The sequence below is a fragment of the Dicentrarchus labrax genome, unplaced genomic scaffold, assembly GCF_905237075.1.
Source record: "Dicentrarchus labrax unplaced genomic scaffold, dlabrax2021, whole genome shotgun sequence".
NCBI lineage: Eukaryota > Metazoa > Chordata > Actinopteri > Moronidae > Dicentrarchus > Dicentrarchus labrax.
In genome coordinates, this window is record NW_026136715.1 from 19683910 (window position 1) to 19705181 (window position 21272).

A 21272-nucleotide genomic window follows, 5' to 3' on the forward strand; every position below is an offset into this window, starting at 1 on the left:
AGTGATTTGTGACATTCAGGGTTTTTAATCACACTCTTCTTCTAATGTGATGATAACAATGCATATTATATTCATGTTTGACTCACTGACATTTGGAGTAATATAAGCTTGTTAAACAGTCTGTTGCTTTAAAAGATAAGTAGACTGAAGCTACTGATGTAATTACATGACTTAAAGAGTCTTTTAAGTCAAGTTGTGTCTGTTTCTTTTTTCCCAGTATACCATGATATCATATAATACCTTGACTCTCCATACAGTACAGTTCCTAAGGGGAAATGTGAGATACAGAATCTGTACTACACCGTTTCATTCATTTTGTTCTTGATTTAATTTCTATTTTCCAGCATCAAGAGCTTTCCATGTCATCATTTTTGGCAAAGGTCCCTTTCATAACATAGTTTGAAAATTAATTTCCTGTTGAGGTCAGAGGTTGTCATAACAACAGAGAGCACCCAACAAGTTAATACTCTATAATCAAATCGTAGTTCTAGTTAATAGAATAAGAAATACAGCTTGAAAAAAACATCTGGCATATACAGATATTTTAAAGTGAAGATTTCCCTTTTTAACTGAAAATGGACGGGACATTTTCCTTCATATGGATGCAGTCCGTCATACTTTTTTTCCATCTGTAGGTTGTGTTGATAGTTGCTGCAGACCTGTGCTGATAGAAGAGGGGTCAACCAATAAAATGACTCTTCATTCAACTAAATATGTACTGTATTAATACAATTTTCTCTAACATCCACTAGATGGAGCCATTTTCAGCTGCCAGTGTGGGATAGCTTCTTTCCCCACACATCTCTCTTTCTCTACAATGTCATTCATGATTCAAACAATCCTTTGGACCCAAATGATTCCCTGCAACAAACTCCTTTCTACAAGTTTATTGAACTTTGTACTACAACACAATGGTTCACATACAATACAGCATAGTGATGAGTCTATATATACAGAAATTTTGCACGGTGATTCTTCACATAATAATCATGTTGACGCTACAGTATACGCATACAGAAATAAATAAAACAAACATTTCTCTGAACAAAGTTAGCGTGTGCCTTTCTTTTGCATTTTACTATGTCGTGGCACGCTATTTTACTTACAAGATTAACAATATATAGCACATGTATTTTAGATATGTTGAAATTTAGACAGTGGAACAGCAGGTGACAATATAGTACACATTTCTCCCCTCCTTCAAAGTTAATGATTATACTTAAAACATGATATCAAATAGAGGGTCTGCTTGAACACGTACAGTAGGGTCTGACCAGGCGAGGCTGGGGGATTATTTCTCTTTAGATGTCATGTGCTAGAATGGAGATGTTATGTATAAAATTATGTTATTTGTTAAATATCAGATTTATTATCCCGTTCATCTGCTAAACCTTGAAGAACACACTCTAACTTGATTGTTCACCAGCAATCACATGGTTTTTCGTCTATGAGGAAGACAACGGTGGTGGCCCATGGTGACTGTGATTGTGAATGTGAAGCCCTGAGATGTTGTTAATGCCGGTAAGAGCATGACACAGAGCGGTGAGGTCATGAATGAAGCTGTTAAGGATCAGACGACTGTTGACGGCCTAATGGGGATAATTTACATGTAGATTAAGTCCAGTCATGCAATATAATAGCCTGGATTTAGCATTTTTCAATATAAAATTCTACTCTGAAGAATCAGATCAGACTCAACTTGTGATCAAATACGTCTTGAAAATACAAATGGAACTTCATTTCAACTCTTTATCTCACTTATTCACTTGCACATGAAGGTTTCCTTTAAGAGCGACACACTTCTATGTATAATCTGTCCTTTAATTCAATGACTCAGCTCAGTCCAAAGACATCCATGTCTTCGTCATCCACCTAAGGCATGCTGCTTTCTTCTATCCTGATTGGTTGGTCAGGATTTCAAACAGAAGATCAGCAGCACGACCTGACAACAAGCTACAAACAACAAGCTTCTGTCAAACAGTCGGTCCATCCCAGACTGGTGGCTGCTCAGCTGGGGACTCGTTTGCAGACACTCCCTAATCATTGGACTTTTGATGGTTCTGATTACAAAGCACCTGATCACTGAACAACTTCCATATTGTCTTAAAGCGGTTTGAGATGTTTCTTCACTTCTGGTTCAAAATCCAAATTTAGATAACACGGGGAAAGCATGTCAATAGTGTAACTTTAAATTAAAAGACACTGTAATTTCAGCCTTATAGGTGCCAAAGAGGAAAATACATCAGACACCAGAAAGTTTAGGAAAATACTCGAATATCAATGTAGTACAGTTCTCTTTAGACAATGAACTTGACTGACCTGCTCTGATGTGATGAACTCAAACTTTCTCGTCCTCTGCTGCTCTGATCCTGTTACATGATGGAGAAGGAATCTGTGTATGAACATAACTACTGGCCTGATGAGAGCTTTTCAATCTACTTACAGCTATTGGTGTACTAAACCTTCTCTAGAAACTCTAAGATCAGCTCTTATTCAGCGTTTAAAAGGATGATATCTTAGTATACTGTAATAGGTGTATAATGAGCTGCTCTAGAGGTAGTAATTACAAATGTATGCATGTGACGGTGTGTTAGTTTGATAATGAGAAATCAGCTCTTGTTAAGGCTCGGTATAAAGACTCGCGAAGTGTGGGTGCAATGCAGGGAAGGAGCCACATTAAATGGATGTGGGCAGCATTACCTGAAATGTACACTGGCATCATACAGCTGCAACATCACAGTATCAAAGCAATTACAAAAGGTTTCCTCGACACAGACTGCAAGTCTGGGCTGGGTTTCCCTGATGCATGTTACATTTTCTGTCCTCTATCCTCTAAAATCTAAAGTACTGGATCAGGATTAAAGGAAACCAGCTCTCTCTTTCTCTTTCTGTGTGCGTGTGTGTGACATCTGTCGAAGTCAATCAGACGCTTCACTCGCAGCATACCAGCTCCTGACTGGAATCAGGACACATGCAAAGATTTGAAAGCTAACCCGCTAAGCAACATGCATGCAGAGTGTGGGTCTTCTGTTACAAGCTGGCGTTACACACTATACTCTTATTTACGACGGAGAAAAAGGTCATGTCTGCCTACAGCATGTCATCCACATGATGCCCTTAAGAAGATGTGTGCAGGGGACGGTGGAGGCTGTGCATTCACACAAACAGTTGCTGGTCAAAAACCTCTACTGGAGTATACAGCACTATTATTTACAACATCTCTGTACTAAGTAATCAGGGATGGAGTCCAGTTTCAGTTCAATCACCCCAGGAGGTAATCAAACAAATTGATTGGCTGAAGGATTGATGAGTTGATTCTGTATTTAAAAAAACACAAATTTAGTTTACTTCCTGCACTGAGTGAACTGTAAGAGACTGGACCCCAGACCTGAGGGTGAGAGTGGTCACCATAGGAGCGGGAGGGGCTTCATCGAGTTAGAAGACTACAGGGGCTACAGATCTTCGTCATCATCTTTGTCAGTGATGCAGTGGAGGGATGGGAGACAGGCTGCATGCAGATGGGAGGGGAGGGTCCTTTGACAGGTACAGTGTTTGGTCATCTTCTGGAGAGAGACGACAAAAGGAAAAACTGTTAAAAGTTCTATAGAATGATTATAAATCAACAATCAGTTTTTTCCTATATAAGGACCATACCAATGGTGTTTTAACTTTTTAAGTTTTAAGCATACTAGAGTTCATACACTGATTTTCCAACATAGGCAGCAACTGGTTTACAGTTCATGGCAGTGTGTTATGCAATGCATTAATGAATTATGTTGATTTTTATTTCTCTATTTACTGTGTATAATGTTGCTGCAGCCTCAGGTGCTAAATGTCCATGAACGCATGAAGAGAAAGAGTATTCAAATTCGTCACGTGTGCAATGTGCAAAACCATTCGTGTAGCCTAAACTGCATTGACAAAGAAGATTTTAAAGTGTGTGTGTGTGTGTGTGTGTGTGTGTGTGTGTGTGTGTGTGTGTGTGTGTGTGTGTGTGTGTGTGTGTGTGTGTGTGATTACCATGGCATTAACTTGCAGCGGTCTCCTGCTGAATGATGTAGTGCCTGTTTGTATCATCCACTTCGCTGCCACAATGAACTTCACTCCTGTTAATATGCAAACACTCAGTATGCAATCAACTATATCGTAATTATGTGCTGTACTCGTACTGGACATTTTTGATAACCCATGAAGGGTGGGAGATCAAACTGATAAGTAGTTTGATAACAACATGACTAGAATTTAAAATGTTCATTTGTCCTTACAGAACTAAACATACAGTTTAAATGTTTAATACTGATCTACTCTAATTTATTGTTTAATTAGTCAAAGGGACTGGCTCAGACTTTCTGTTTACTGTTGTCTTACTGTAACTGATATCCTCACCTGTTGTCATTGATGTCTCTTGATTCACTGTGGCTGTTACCTGTCGGACACAAAACAATAGTTTGATTTAACTGATTGATAAACACGATCATGTACGTATCAATACTCAGCTCCTGACAATATAATAATATATCAGCAATCTCATCATAAAAATTGATCTGAATATGTGTGTTAGATGTGTGTGTGGGTGCTCTTTTACTTACCATTGTCAATGTTGAGTGGGAAGGATTCCAGTATGTCTCCATTATATCTGCCTGCTCTGTAGCCCAGCGCTGTGGAAACTCTATGTAAAACACCACAGAGGAAACAGAAAACAAACACCAATGAATAGGAGCACACTGTGTGACGTTACAAGTGAAGACGACATACTGTAATTTAAAAAATCAGAGTTAAGTAAAATTGCAGAGAGACGCCTGCCAGCTGTAGGATATAATCAAATGGTTGGATGAGCCAGTACCTGTCTTTTTTTGTCAGTTATTATGGAGAGACCTGACTTTAAACCTTGCGATGTGTGACTGAAAAAGTTGGAGGGAAGGATTTAAACTCACGTGTTGCTCTGGACAGAGTTGGGGTTGCAGTTGACGCTGGCGGAGCTCGGCTGTGTCACGTTTCCTTGGAAGAGGGCGTTGCTGTAGGTGTTGGCGTGTTCAGTGGCACGGATGTAAGTGTAGAATGGGTTGGTGGGAGAGCATACCGTCAGCTGCTTCGGCCTCACAGGCTTGGCTGTCAAGATAATAAAACAATGTAAGGTACACTTATTATTAAAGTGGGTCACTGTAACTGCAAACCTAATAGGTTAAATAAAATAAAGTCTTTTCAAAACTGCATGTATTCCAGACATTTCACTCCAGAAAATTCCCATAGCTGACACAAACAAATGAAGCTTCAGTGCAGTACCTATCTGTGCTGCATGGGGACGTCTCAGGGCGTTCTTTGCCCTCATGGCGTCCTTGATGCGGTCAACCTCCTGCTGGTAGCGCCGGCGGTCCATCATGGCGCCCTCCTTGGCATCCCTCAGTGCAGTCTCCAGGGCCTTAACTCTCTCAGCAGTAGACCGAAGACGTTTCTCCAGCTTTGGAAGCTCACAACGCAAATCTGCATTGTCACGAACCAGCTGGAGTGGGAGGCAGAGAGAGAGAGACAGAGAGGGAAGGGTGAAAGAGAGAGACGTGAGAGATGACACAGTGGGAAAAAATTTGAATATAAATTAAAAAGTGTTATTGTGAGGAAGTGAGGAAAGAAGATGAAAAACAGAGAAAGAGAGAAGAGGGAAAAATATGTAGCCAAGTACACACTTACAGTTTAAGTAGTTAAATTGAATAACTACTTAAAAAGGACAAACATACAAAAGGCCACTAAACTGCAGCAATAGGAGGCATATAATTCAATTAGTAACTTCCAACCTGCGCTTCCCTCACTGGTCAATAAGAAAAGGACATATACGCTGCACAATATACTTATTTGAACATACTCTGATTATATACACTCTGTGAGGTTGGGCGTATCAGTTTGCTGTTTGTGCAAACAACAGTCAAATCATTCCCCAAAATGGTGGCATATCTTGGACACTGAAAATATCAGAATTACACTGTTTCCTGGTCTAATACAACCCCAACTGCAGACCGTGATTACGTCACTAAAAGCTACAGTTCCTCTCATCCTTTCTGTGTGTTTCTCACCTGTTTGTGAACCTTTGTAAGTTGGTCCAGGTTATTCTCAAGAAAGGAAATCTTCTGCTTCTGGGTGCAAGACCCCCCGCTATCATCAGGTTCCATTTCGGAACTCTGCAGAGAGGAAGAGGAGGAGGAAGAAGAGAAAATAAATACAAAGCAAAGAATAGGAAGCGGTTTTCTATAGTCCTGTTAAGAAAATGACTAACACAGTAATCAATACACTTTCATGTGCCAAACAAGCTGCTTTCAGGCCAAATGCAAGAAGAGTTGTTCATCCAGAATTTTGCATGTTGGTATATTACTTCCTTGCAAGGCTTTTCTGTTGGATCTTTAATCCACTAGTCTACACAAAAAGGGAATATCTTGTATCATATACATGAGGGGATTAGAGGGATGGAGCATGTTAAGCTGCTTACTTTTTTAACCCGCGACGTGAGGTCTTGAACGAACAGCTTGCGCAGGTTGTGGAGGGTCTGGAGTTCGCGGGCCTGGAGGACAGAAAGATGGAAATAGGTTAAGGACAATTCCAGGTTCTGTGATGGAAGAGAAAAGTTACACAGAAGAACAGAGAGCATACTGAGAGGTATAAGGAAAGAGAGACACGCAGCAGGGGACAAGGTTTCAGAAGAGATAGAGGTATAGTAGTGTCAATTTTACTCACAACAGTCTCCTCCAGACCCTTCAAGTCCTGTTTAGTCTGCTCATGGCGCTCATGCAGGAATCTGACACAAACAGCAAAACCATCATTATAGATAAGACAACATTTCTGTTTACGTTAGCACCATGTGTTGTTTAGAGTGCCCTCTGCTGGAATTTAAGAGAAGGGAGACTGAACAGAATCAATTCCATCCACAGATGTTTTTATATCCTCCACTGAAATAATGATGCAATCATCAGCTGCTGACTCCCTTCATCTGCTTTAGCAAATGTAATTTCCTCCAACACATAGTGTACTCTATATTCAGACCTTTGTTTCAACCACACTGAGTAGTCAAGTGTGAGAAAATGGACATCCCCAACACTTACGAGAGCTCCTCCAGGCGTTCACTCTTGGTGCTGTCCTGACTCTTCAGCCGTTCAAAGTCAGCACGAACCTGAGCCAGCTCCAGCTCCAGCTTGGAGTTACGGCTGAAGGTGTGAAATAATAACAGAAAGAGAACAGTTTAGATTAAAATTAATATACAGTAAACCTTTATTTATATACAGCAAGTTAATTTTACAGATAATTGTCAGTAAACAATTGTGTTGTTGCAGTATGAAAAGATGTAATACTGCCAATATTAATATTAGCACATAATGATTAATAATAAGAAATTATCACATCTATATTTCTGTGTAAATAGGAGGAAAAAATTAAGATGGTAACGGACTCAGTGAGCTCGTCAATGATCCTCTGCTTCTCATTGATCTCATCCCGGAGGCGGGCCAGCTGCTTGTGATGGAGGCCACGGTGAGACTCCCCCTGCTGACGAATAGTCTTCTGGAAAAAAAAAGAGCAAACGCACAGCGTCTCTTCAAAGAAGCTCGGGCAGTGAAAACTTGACAGTAAATTTAATTAAAAGTCACATAATTTATTTGACATTATTCCTTTAAGCGCTCTGTGCAACAGAGACAATATGAGGCAACACTTCATCATGTAGCACTACACAGACATCTGAATAATAAGTACTTTGCTTTTATCCTATTCTGGGGTTACATGATACCCATGTCAGAGTTTCAATCAGGCTTGGAACTAAAGAAATTGTCTTGCAATGTTTCTTACCTTCACATTTCCATCCTCAGTCTCTCCCTTCTCTCCCTTCTCTCCCTCCTTCTCCTCAAGCAGAGAGTTATCTGGTAGAAGAAAAATAGAAAGAAAGCATTCACCACAAAGCTAGAACACATTTACATTTTTTATTTATTATACATTACATTTAACAGTATTTTTGTGTGCGTGTGTGATGTGCATGTTACCCTGGTCTTGCAGCTTGGCCAGCTCTTCGCTCAGAGAGTCGTGGCTCTCCTCCAGCAGCCTCTTCTTCTGCTCAACGCTCTGCATGTACTCCGTCAGAGAGCGGATCTTAGCTTCATGCTGTACCAACACATATGTACACAAAGGAATTTTATAAAAACTCGGCCATGACAAACACTTACACCTATACAGCCTTTCATCAGTTCCAGCTCTGTCCTGTCCCTCTCCCTTCATTCCTCACCTGAGAGATGAGGAGCTGGCAGGAGGAGAGCTCCCTCCCGGTCTCCTCCATCTTGCGGTGGCACTCCAGCTGCATGTTCTCCAGCTGGCGGCATCGCTTCACCATGCTCTTCACCTCCGACTTGATCTTGCTGATGTAAAGGCGAGCCACCGTGAACTCCTCCTCGATTGCACCGCTAATCTCCACCGGCTGAGGACAGAACAGGACATACAGGAAACTCAATAAGAACACTCCCTCTATTATGTGTAACCTACCTACAGTATGTGTGCATTTGGAACTTTAACTTAATTCAACTCACCAGCTTGATCTCCCCGTTGCCCACAATGGTACTGAACTCGCTGAGGTCCCTCATCAGACCATTGAGGACATCAGCAATGCGTTTCCTCTGTTGACCACTCACTTCCTGCATACGAGACAGCTCTGCCTCCAGCTCCATCAGACTGTTCTGTTTCAGAGAAAAAGAGAGGAAGAGTACGGATCAGGAAAGCAATAACTTTCTACAACAGAATGCCCCCACAGACCGCATACATTGATGTGTGTGCCTGTGTTTTAAAGTTTTGTACACATTACACATTGTAATTCATTATTATGGCCTCTAGTGAAAAAAACGTTTGCGTCAAGTTAGTGATACTTGGATTACGTTACTGACCACTTTTGAATAGGTAATTTGTAATTGTGTCAGATTACACAAGTCACCCTCCCAACCCTGCTACAGTAAGCCTAATGTAAAAAGGCTCTAGCACTTTTTCTCCAGTACTTGATGGTCATTTAAGTCCTGCAGTATTATCCACTCAAGGAAGCTGCACTGCTACAGCAGGTGCTTATCTCTGTAGTACAGCATGCAAGCATGTCCTTCTGTTCCTCCTCCTGTCTCTGACAGCTTTAGCTCTCCGTCTGTCAATCGCAAATTCATCTTAAAAAGTACCATTTTCTGGGACAGTTGGTCAGCCAGCAGCTGGTTCTGCAGGCCTTTCTCCTCCACCTCCTGGCTCTTCTGATCGTAGTTGATGGCCAGCTCCTCCAGAGCCTGCAGCACCTCCTTCACTTCAGCCTTGGCGCAGTCGCTCTCCACCTGCAGCCTGCCGAGTTCAGCCTGGACCTTGTCCCCATCGCCCTTGGATGAGGCCAGGAGCTGGAGGCAGGGGAGGGAAAGAAAAGGGAGGGAGACCGATGAGGACCTTCAGTTAAGACATTTGTTTAAAAGTGACAACATTTTATCCAGTCCTCAATACTTGAAGGGGTTGTTTAAAAGCTGGAGCATGGGTTTAATCTTAAATTTAGAATTGGTAAGTATCCTCTCTAACATAATCTGTGTGTGCACACAATGTGTATTTTGTGTGATAGTGTGAGTGAGTTTGTGTGTACTGACCTCATCCTGGTCCAGCATCTGCTGCTTCAGTTTCTCCACCAACTGGCACTGCAGGTTGATCTCATCATCCTGCATAAACATGATATAATCATAAATACCAACCTCACTACTCATGCTCTAGAGGGAGAATTAAAGTGCAGAAAAAGTAGAAAGCTGGACCTTGTCATCCAGCTGCTTGTACAGCTTGCGAATCTCCTCCTCGTACTTCTGCCGCTCTTCCTCGGAAATGCGGACCACAATGGAGGAGGTGTCGTTGTCCAAAACGGGGCGCTCCTCCACAGTCTCGATACGGGTCACAACCTCCGATGTGGTGCGCTCAGTCTCTGGCACGTTCTCGCCTGAGGGGGAGGGATGGAGGCAAAGACAAACAAATGAGAGTATACATGAGAGTAATGCAGTTGAGTATATAATGTCATAAAGATATAATTATGAGTTGAAGTCGAAACAAGGCTGATCAATGCTTGAGTCTCACCATTTCTCCAGCGGTTGAGCTCAGTCTCCAGCTTCTGGATGGTGTCCTTCATGGTCTTGTTCTTCTCCTTCTCCTTCTCGTACTTCCTCTTCCACTGCTCCGCAGTCAGCTCCAGGTTGATGGAGGCGGTGTTCCTGATGGTCTTGGCACTGTGACAGAGGAGGACAAAGACAGAGAGACACAGGAAAAATATGATTCAGGTTTTACAGTTCTACTGGATAATTTCCCAGTTCTACTGGATAATTTCCCCAATATTGAGCTTTATGTTGGTGCTATAACGCCATGGTCACCTGACATGTATGAGAGTCATAATGCCGGTTCATATCTGACTCAAAAAGAGAGGCACTGTCAGTTAGCGTCTGCATTGGATTTTAGGTCACGCCCAAAATAGTTCATTTCCCTTTCTTCTGAGGGGTAAATATAATTGGTTTCCTCCCTGAAAAACATGGCAGTGTGTGTAAACAGTTAAACTGAGTTCCCTTCTCCCACATATACTGTATACTATAATTTCTTTCCAAAGATGCATCGACAGATGTATCTACCGTTGTCCAAACATCAGAGTCGATTTGGTCTCAGCGTCGTTGTAGCTGGAGGGAGAGCAGCATATGAACATGGTGGTGCGACAGTTCCCACCGAGGGAGTCCTGCAGGATACGGGTCATTTTGCTGTCACGGTACGGCACGTGAGTTTTCTGCAGTACAGAGGAGGAGAAAGGGAAGGACGGAAGACGAGAGAATTAGTAAGATATAGACAGAAGGGAGGATAATTAAGAGACGAAAGAAAAAGATGACGATCAAGAGAAAATTTGGAACCACAAAAATGAAAGGAACGCTTGAGGCCCTGATTTTGTACAAATCTGATTCATCAGCAGATTACTCAGCAAAAATGTACAGCCATTCCTCTTGATGATTCTAACAAACCCCAAAACTGCTGTCAAAAGTCTTAGATTGATGGTGCTGCATCCAACTAATCTTATAATTGGCAGGGTAATTTTGGCATTTGAGGGAAAAACCTGTTGAGTTGGCAGACAGGAAAAAAGGATGCGGGTACTGGGCAAGATGCATTTCATTAACGAGTCGACAGGAGGGACTGACAGCTGCTGTACGTTAGTGTTAGAAATGAGAGAGGAAGGTTATTTTGCTACAGTGTCTGAGCCTGGAGGTAAACAGGACACCTCCATTAGTCATGTTTTCATTTATTTCAAATGCCCAAATTGTACAATAAAAGCAAGCTTCAGTTGAAGAAAAGGTAAAGTCAGCTCCTTAAATATCATCTCATACATTGGCTCAACACTGACATACAGTATTTGCAGAAGTACCAAACCAAGACCAAAACATTCACTAAATAATACCAATTTTTGCCACTTTACCACTATTTTGCTATTTCACTTTAATCCAATATATTTTACTATAATTGTTAAGGCACGCAGTCTCAACTGTTACTTTACTGTCTAAACAAACAGAGGAAAGTAGGGTGAAAATGGCTCACCGTGCCCTCAGCCAAGGCAGAAATTACATTTCCCAGAGCGGAGAGAGACTTGTTGATGTTTTTAGCCTCATCCAGGACGGCTCCCGCAGCTCCAGTCTTACTGACCTGGAATAAAGAAAGAGACAGAGTAAGTGAAGTCAAACATGAGAGACAAACAGCTGAAGAAAAACACACAAACAATCATTATGAAGGCACTGAATTTTCCCCTTAGAGAGTTTCCTACCTTCTCACTGCCAGCCAGATCCACCAGGTACAGTTTTCCACACAGTTTCTGCTCAGTCTCCACATGCTCCTGCTTGATGTTGATCAGGAAGATGCTGTGGCTGCGAGAACTGTGCTCGTTCATGTCTGCACAAAGACAGAAACAACACAACAGTTAGGGGGAATAAAGGTAAAGAGGTTTCCCTGCAATCCTATAACTTTAGATACACATTTCTTTCTCCAAAATTGGTGTTAAAATTTGTTTAAATCCTTTTTTATGCTTCGAGAGATAAAGAAGGATGGACATTTTTTTCTTTTCTTCCAAATGTTGCCTGTTGTGTGCGAGGAAAAAATATTCATTTTACTATGGAAATCAGAATAAAAGAGACGATAATTTATATCCCTCTCTCCCATCCAGTACAGATTAATTAGAATTTATCTGTGCTTTTGAACTCTTTTTGCCAACCAGAACAAGTCACTAATGCAGCAGGATGATATCATCATTTCACCGAGTGCAGATAACAAACAGCTCTGATCTAAACACCTCTCTTCATCGGACCTCTTCACAGATGCTAAGTTCAGGTTTCTCTGCAGATGATATCTGAGGGCATCAGCTCAGTGTCTGCGGTGTGTCGCCCCATTAGTCTGCTATCAGCACACGGCTCTGCAGCACAGTGAGTCAGCAGGCCTCAACCAGGACACAGAGAAGACTGTGCTGCTCGGGAGCAAATCTGATCCACTGCTGCTTACATTCAGTCGATTTTAAAAGTTAGCTTGTTGTAGGATTTGATTGTTATTACATTATTTCCACTACAATGCTCTTTAATTATTTCTGCTCTACTGAGCAGACTTTCTTTTATTATGTGTTTTAAAATTTTCACAGGGAAGAAATTGTCTTGGCAACATGCAAACTTTATCATCTCTCGCCCAGTAAATACAAAAAATCCATAAAATACAAGTAACAAATAAGCCCACAAAATCCTCCATACTATCTATTATGGCTGTTATACAAACCCATTACAATGACACAGTTTACCTCTTAACAGACAGAATATTTATATTTCTATACAGATTTTGCAGGCATCGAGGGACTTCTGCCAGAGCACAGGCTGCAGCTCAGTGTGAAGAGAGTAAGTTGGGTCACACAGTGTTTTTATTGACCTTGGTCTGGTAAGAGACTGCTCATAGATCAGCTCAATGGATGTGTGATTTGTAACACCCATGTTCTTTTATAGTGGTCTGTATCAGATAAGCAATCTGAGCTTTTATCTTTACAGACAAGATGCCTAACGACACAATGCAGAATTCTCACAGCCAATAACAGTCTGTAGCTGAACACAGCGCCTGTGTCTGCACAGAAAATAATTTTATTCAGCCTCTGAAAATATCTGTTATTGTCATTATTTAATCCAACCTACATAGGACACAAATAGGTTTCACACACCATAATTAAGTCTTGGAGTGGATACAGATAGCCCCATGGTGCATGCTGTCCTTAAACAGATTTATTGCCATATATAAATGATGATGATTGGGTTTCTAAATTAAGCTCAAGCATTTTTGTGTTTCTATACTCATCAAAATTGCACACAGAGGCCTCTTATATTCCTGCGTTTACAAGTATTACTGACGTAAACACATTTTGTTCAGTCCAGTCCAGAAAAATGATAACTGAAATTAAGTTGTTTTTTTCTGTTGTAGGTCTTTAATTTAAAAGACATGTTAATTTATATATGTGTTTAGAATTTTTACTCTTTTTACATTTCTTTTTTATCCCAGGGGGTGTATTTCATTTACTTAAATGTGAGTATCACACCGATGATTCATCTCTCTGGATCACATTATCATTGCCAGGAGGCTGCAGTGATTCTGTTTAAGATGATTAAGGAGTCACACTGAGAGGCAGGAACGTTAATGTTCGAGCCATTAAATACCTGGAGCTGCAGCTCAAAATGTAATTTAAAAAAAGTCCTACCAATATGACATGATGAAAGAAATGTGCCAGATATTTGATTACTCTCCAGTTAACAATTAACTCTACAATATGCTGTGTTGACCTCTGTTGGTGTTTTGGTCATCTGTTAGTGGGAAATTGACTTGTTTGACCTCTTTTTTGTTAAGGACCTTTCTTGATTAATATTTCTATAGAAAGTATTTAATTTCAACAAGATAACTATGTACTTAGATAAATGCTTTAATCCCTGATTTTTAGCACTGTAACATACAATTTATCTCTAATTCAGGCATCACATTGGCAGTGTCAGTCAGACTGATAAATATGCAATATCCTGTCAATCATGTGGCAGGAAAAGTGCAAAATCACATCACTGATTTATAAAAAATGTCACAGACAGTCTGATGTGAGGAGCACTGAGGCCCAAAATGCATTAACTCTGAAGAAAGGAAAATGTACAGGTTGACATTTATTACAGTGAAGCAGTCCTGGTGTTGAGCACTGAATCCCAAAGCTCATGTTCTCACTTCAGTCGACTTTCGCCCTGTGAGTCAGCACAAGACTCCACCATAGAACAAATACATGAATATGCTGTACTGGCTTTTTGCTGGGGTAGTTCTCAGAGGAGTTTCTTTATAGTATTTTTACCTTTTAAAAAACATCAAATACCTCACCTACAAAATCTGCTTTAACAGTATTAATTAAAACTTATTCAGTAAAATAATTGTATTTGCCTAAAAAATCATGAATAATATATCGTCAGTGGGGTATGATTGTGCAATCATTGTTCTTCTGAGTTGAAAAACAATAAGCTGGCAAGATTATTTTTAGCTTGACTCCCACAAAACTGACATGCAACTAAATGCTATCATTCTTACTGACATACATGACTTAGACAAATGCTTACACTAGTGTACAATCTTGTAATTAGGTTAAATTTTCTTTTACACTGTAATAAAATGTTAATAGAATTAAGCTAAAGCATTACTCTGATCTGTAAACCAGCAGTATTGTAGCAATTAGTCAGATATTACTGGACCACAGAGGAGTGAGTCAGCAGCAGGGAGGACAGAGCTTTTATTTACCGTATCTTGAAGGTTTTGTAACATCAGTTAAAGATAAATATACTGAATACTGCAGTGAACCTCAGTGTGAAACCAGTTTATTAAACGAGCAAAGAGCAGGAGCTGTTTCAGTTATTAGGAATGAGTTTATTGCGATAATGACTCTGAGAAGAGGATTCTACAAATCCACAATAACTCTCCATTACTGCCAGTTACATTACAGTGAAGTCCATCAGACAGGATATTATTTCTTTTTATGAGAATGAATGAAGCTTGAAAAATATAGCAGGCCGTAACACAAAGATTACATAACAAGACACAATAGCAGCCTACATGAACTCAGCTGCTGGCACTGAAGAGAAACTAGATCTTGTGCTCTGATACGGAAGTAGAGGAACAACTTAACTCTCAAGATGGATGCCTAAAAATGTTTCACTGTAAGTTCTTGTGTTTTGGGCTGGCTTTTATTATATTAAACAAAATGGATTCCTGTCCTGCATTTCTGTGTCCATGTACCAACTGTATATCCTGTGTTGCAATAACAATATTCTATGGTAAAGACTCACTGGTCACAGCAACATGGCGGTTCGCTTTGCCCTCATCGATCACATCCATAACCTCATCGGGACTGGACACAAAGCGCTCAGTGCATCCCTGAGGGAAGGAGAGAACACAAGAGAGAAAAAAAGAGGGACAGACTTAATAACATGGATTTGATGCGGCACACAGGCAGATTTTGACCTAAAAAGATGACATAGAAAGCACAAACCTTGACATACGGCACCCTATTCTTATCCTCATGGACAGACAGGTTGGTCTTTGTAACTAAAAAACAGAGACATTTTTTAAATGTGTTTTTAAGTGTTTTAGAACAAAGTACAGCAAAGCCATGCAGTAGTTACATCACACTTGTGCTACAAGTGTTTATATTTCACAATATGAAAATACTGTTACAGGTGATTCACGAAGAGCTCATTAGTACTAACCATCTAGAAGGTCACGGATTTTATCCATGTAGATTTCAAAATATGAGACCTGTTAGAGAAGAGAGACAAATAGGGAACCAAATGTATTATCACATGAAAAACTGTTAAAAATAAAAATGCATACAAGTTTGTAACATACCATAAGAAACATGACACAGCCATTAATCAAGACATTAACTCATCAAACACAGTACCTTGATGTGGAATTCAAGGTTTTCATCCATGGCAAAGATATGGTTGAAGATGTCCTCGGCAATGCGAGGAATGATACCCATCTGATGGGGGTCGTGCAGCTTGCCCTGATCAGGGGAAGGAATTAGGGGGGAGCAATCCAGAGTCAAAGGTTAATGGAGACGTTATGCAATAATGTCTTTCAATTCTTATAAAATATTAAATCCAAATTAAGGACAGTAAAAGGATTTGCATGAAAAAATAAAATGTTATCCTGCTAGAACCACAAAGAGTCAACAAAACAACAAGCAAGTAGTGTCATAAAAAATAAATAACAATGTTGAAAGAAGAACTGGTAGATCACTTCTGTCACTACTGTCCACTGACAGTAAAATTCATCTTAGTAAAATAAATTAAATGGAACAATGGATAAGCATTAATTCATTGTTCTATTAAATTATTACAAAGACCCAAAACTCCTCGTCTGACACATTTTAGTTTGCAGCTTTCCAGATCTGATTGGTTGGATAATATTGATTTACTTTATTGCTCTGAATACTGTACCTCCATGGTGTGAGTCTTCCCGGAGGAGGTTTGTCCATATGCGAAGATAGTGCCATTGTATCCAAAGAGGACATCTATAAAAAAAACAGAACCACAGATGAGACTACAGCACATACACTTCAAATATCTGACACATTTCGACATGGCTAATCATCCATACCTTTGACAATCTGTTTGGCGCAGGTGTTGTACACCTGCTCCTGGGTGGTGTTGGTTGGAAACACTCGATCAAATGAGTAGGACCTCCCCTGTGAAGACCATGAACAACGACAAACAGTTAACAAAAAACAGGTATAAAGTTGTTTATGTGAAATTGTGATCAGATTCTTCAGTTTAATCTTCAGCTGTATTTAATTTTAGATACTTATCTTTCTACCTCAACTATATTTTGCTATTATGTGATCAGACATGACAAGGGCACAATAATGACAATCAATTAAATAGTGTCCTTTGTTGTAGCCGCTAGTCGTCAGTCTAAGCTTTGGGAAATGATGTCGGCCCTGTGAGGTGGTCAGTGACTGACCATCCTCCATTTGCAAAGAATAAGATATACACTCTAAAATGGGTGTTTCATTTAAACCTTTAAATGGCATCGCTCATAGCAAATCACACATTAATGTTACAGCCCAACACAACATATCACTGTTGTTGTGTGAAAACCAATTTGAACACATTCCAGTTTCAGTGCAGTAACTCAACTCATAACACATAAAAATGTGTTAATAACATATATACGATGGCATATAAAAAAGCATAAATCCCAATCCCAAGCATATAATCCCAATCCGGACATAAAGGTGTGCTGAAAATGCTTTAGTGCTGCTACCGTGTTTGTACACAGCTGCTTTCCTCTTCGTAACAGCAAGTAAATACACAACAAAAGAAGATGATATCAGCAGACGGTTGGAGCCATATTTCATTCAGGATCTGGCAACTTCAGATAACGGACCAAGGTTGTTTAAAAAAATACTCTTTTTCCATTACTAGCTTTATAACAAGGGAACAAAGTCATATGAAAGACACACAGGTGTTTCAATAATAGCTACCCAGTAAGGTGTAAGCTTTTCTGCTGTGCCCCTAGATGTAGCTTGTCGGTTTAAACCAGCTGTTACTCAATGTGAGTTTTTTTTTGATCAGAAAAACCCTGTAAATATTATGTATAATTGTATCATGTACTAAGATAAATGTGTATCTACTGCTATACTGCATTTTAAGATCTGAACATTATTGTTTTAGTATTTTAGAACTACAGCTCCCATGAGGCTTTGACAGTGTACCAAGACTCATGTTGTTTTTTCTTTGCTGAATACTAATAAAATAATCATCCTTTCATCTTTGTTAAAGGAATAGTTCCACCTTTTGGGAAATACACTGATTCACTTTCTTGTTGAAAGTTGTTGAGCGTTGCTGTATGAAAAAAACACAAAGCTACTGCCAGGAGACCGTTAGCTTAGCTTAGCACAAACACTGGAAACAGGAGGAAACAGTTAGCCATGGCTCACTAGTTCATTCTAACAGATGCTAACTGAACAGACAGAAGAGTCAGGACTTTAGTGTCTGTTTCATTCCTCAAAAGCATTTTAACACTTAATATATTGTATGGAAATGACCACTGGTCAGACTACAAGGAAGTGGGTCAACACATACAAGCAGATAAAGCTCCATAGAAAGTGCATGAGAACTATATGTACGCACGTTAAATACAGCACATTTTATTTAGGGCCACTTTTCATTAAATCCACAGTAATGTATTTATTTCAAAATTTGGCCCCTAAAATGAATCATTCTTTCTAAAATACAACCAACCATTGTGTGACACACAGTCTGGTGACTCAGCCCTGAGAAGCCTCGCTGCAGAAACCAGGCTATCAAACCCCTGAATGTCACCGTCCCACCTGATACAGCGGCCACAATGCAACACAATAACGTGAGCTGCCAGAACAGCCGTATTAAGTGTCATTAACAAATTGACTCATCTGCAAACCGCCCCATGACAGAGTGATTTACCAGAGAGAGACGTTCAGTCCCTGGAGGACGGAGGGAGGGACAGAGGACGCACAGAAAGAGACATAAAAATGGAGATTGATGAGCAAAGGAGAGACAAGGGAGAGAGCCAACGAGGCACAAAACAGAGAAAGAAGAAAGAAAAAACAGAGCGAGACAGAGAGAAAGACAGACAGGCAGACTGATGGAGCCAGAGACAAGAGAAAGCAGGTCAGTCAGTGATGCATGAGCTCACTGGATGATTATTGATCCTCTCTGTAGGCAATTAGAGAGATCAGTTTCTGACTCTACTGTCCATCGTCATGCTGAGAGGAGAGAGGAAGGTCAGGTCAAGATGTTATTACTGCTGGAGAAAGTTTCAACATGGTTCCTCCCTCGACACACCAGATATTAACCGAAGCTAACTATTCCTCCCCTTTTGATACTCCACGTAGTCTTCATGTTTCTTTCAACCGTTCTCAGATATGAGATACCTGAATCAAGAATAAAACATCTAAAGAGGGACAAAAAACTACATACGTGAGCAAAAATGCAACTGGAATTGATAACATTTTGTTACAATGCTGGGGAGCCACAGTTCATAATGGATACTATAGTTAATACTATTACAATAATTCAATGAAACAGAATTAAAAGCATTTGGCCTTTATGGGTGCCCGGTTAGCTCAGTGGGTAGAGCTGGCTTCCAGTAATGGATTGAATTCACATTAATTTGTCTAAATTTCAAATGTTATTATGAACCACTAGTCTCAAAGACATCTTGAAATGCTAAAAATATATAACTGTATTTTATCAAATCAAGTGATAAAAATCAATCTGTCTGGTATTATAAACTGACACTGGAGAAAGCTACACTAACACCATTTTCTCTTATGAAGAAATGTTGTTTTGTGATTCAATTAATGAATAAAAATGTAATAAGATGTCAATGTTTTGCAGCCTTTGGATATATCCAGCTATTACATATTACTAGCATTACAATTGGTGTTTCAATCCCACGCCAACAATGAATCTTCAGAGTAAACAAGACATGCAGCATCATCAGATTTTTGTCCAGCCCTCTCATTAGCCCCCAATCTCCAAACTACTACAAAGACCAGACTTCACCTCTGCACCAGATTATCTGCTGCTGGCCCCTGCTGAGTAATGAACCCACCCTACATGGCAGCCTCAGGGAGAGGTTAATTAGGCACCCAGAATGAATGAAAGGACCCATCAATATCAGTGTGGAAAACACTTTACATTCATCTATTTATTAACAAGAGGATTGAATCTGATTTATGAATCATCAGGATTACTTATATACTGACTGATATAGGCCTACAGAAAAATACAGTTTAAAATATTTAGTCCTAATGTTAGCATCTCTATCTTAATCTATGATTAATTATTATAAGGTGTTAGGCTGCCTATGTTTCATTCATAGGCCACACAGGGAAGACCTTACTCAGTTGATGCGAGGCCAGTTTGCGCACTTTGACAACATTACACGCATTTGTGTTTAGTCGTGTTAAGGGAAAGGCACGATGTTTCCCTGTGCTGCACCAATGGTCATGTTTTCCTGCTTATCCACAACCCAAACAGAGGGTTTGGGTCGAGCGGATGATTTATTGATGAAGGGCCTGGATGCACAACAAAGCGCCTCCCTTTACTCACCCCGACGACGACAGTGTCGTCTCCTTGGAATTTGGGGATAAACTGGTCCCCGCGTACAATCTCCGACTGGTTGAGAGGGCGAAAGCGACACAGCACTTTTATATTGCACTCCGCTGGGACATCGGCCATTGCGCAGATTCAAGGAGGAGGACGGATGCTGCTTTCCTGCTGCTCAAATGGGAAGATGCTGCTGAGGCTGGAGGCGACCAGGGGGCCTGATCTGACCGTCAAAATAAACGACGCGGGGTGCGCAGTGACTCCGTCCTTCCTTCGTCGAGAGGACTGTATTGACAATGGAGAGGTTGCACGGTTTTATCCTGACAAGCTGAGACTGGCTGCTATTTATGTATGCGCAGCTGGATGGTGTTTCCTTGTCGCAGTGAGGCGGACTAAATTAGATGTCAAACCGCAAAACGATCCCCTACATCATTAAAACAACAGACTGTGATGTTGCTCGATTTCCCCTGTTTGCTTTATTTGACGCTGTCTGTCTCTCTCTCGTGTGTTTTCTGTTTTCCTGTTCGGGTGCGGCGGTGGATGTGCGTCTGGCCGGTTGAAGGTGAGATGCTGCTGGAAGGGCAGTGAGGTAAAGCTTGCTGATGATCGGCCAGCTCCGTTCGCTACAGCGCCCTCTATCGGCGGGTAAAGGAAGGGCGTGGTCTGCATCCGTCTCTTTAAAGTGGTACCCACAGCTCAGCATCCTCACAGGCGGGCGGAAACCAGAGCCCCACGCTGCAGCGTCACATCCGGACATAGCCATGAAGGCTAACAGCATTACTTTCTGTAAAGCAGCTGCCAGACCCACTGATGCAGTGACTAATCATCACAGCCATATTTTGGCCGCTCTCCGATGGCTGACTGTATTTCTTGGAAGGTATAAGAAACCATTATGGGAAGGCAGAGGAGATTATTGATTCAAAGATGAGTTTAGGCCTCACCTTGATGGAGCATTATAGTGTCATATGAGCCCAGGATGATGCAGCACAATGTCACAACTGAAAAAACATTACTTCTAATACAAGTATTACCTACACCAAGGCTGCACAATCCCATACATTTGTTTATTAATAGTAAATGCTTGGAAAAAATCTG

The 21272-nt window shown here is 40.6% G+C and overlaps 1 protein-coding gene across 1 annotated transcript; it reads right to left on the bottom strand.

Annotated features, from left to right (window-relative positions):
• Window positions 1–872: 872 nt before the first annotated feature.
• kif5aa (kinesin family member 5A, a) lies at window positions 873–20772 on the bottom strand. Its single transcript, XM_051424253.1, has 29 exons — window positions 20181–20772; window positions 16681–16768; window positions 16521–16594; window positions 15980–16084; window positions 15786–15834; window positions 15569–15624; window positions 15366–15453; window positions 11804–11928; window positions 11581–11685; window positions 10635–10783; window positions 10093–10241; window positions 9780–9958; window positions 9621–9689; window positions 9177–9383; window positions 8550–8696; window positions 8252–8440; window positions 8013–8130; window positions 7822–7892; window positions 7430–7539; window positions 7086–7187; window positions 6721–6781; window positions 6476–6547; window positions 6066–6170; window positions 5284–5500; window positions 4935–5109; window positions 4590–4669; window positions 4387–4426; window positions 4021–4106; window positions 873–3563 (listed from the first exon to the last, which is right to left on the bottom strand). Exons 1-28 carry the CDS (start codon window positions 20307–20309, stop codon window positions 4028–4030), a joined length of 3138 nt encoding a protein of 1045 aa, XP_051280213.1. The 5' UTR covers window positions 20310–20772; the 3' UTR covers window positions 873–3563; window positions 4021–4027.
• Window positions 20773–21272: the final 500 nt, after the last annotated feature.

Coding starts and splice junctions, on each gene's coding strand:
- kif5aa (XM_051424253.1), bottom strand. CDS start 20,309: ATGGCCGATGTCCCAGCGGAGTGCAATATAAAAGTGCTGTGTCGCTTT. Junction 5,110..5,283: donor TCCCCATGCAGCACAGATAG/GTACTGCACTGA, acceptor TTATCTTGACAG/CCAAGCCTGTGAGGCCGAAG. Junction 4,107..4,386: donor AGAGACATCAATGACAACAG/GTGAGGATATCA, acceptor GCATATTAACAG/GAGTGAAGTTCATTGTGGCA.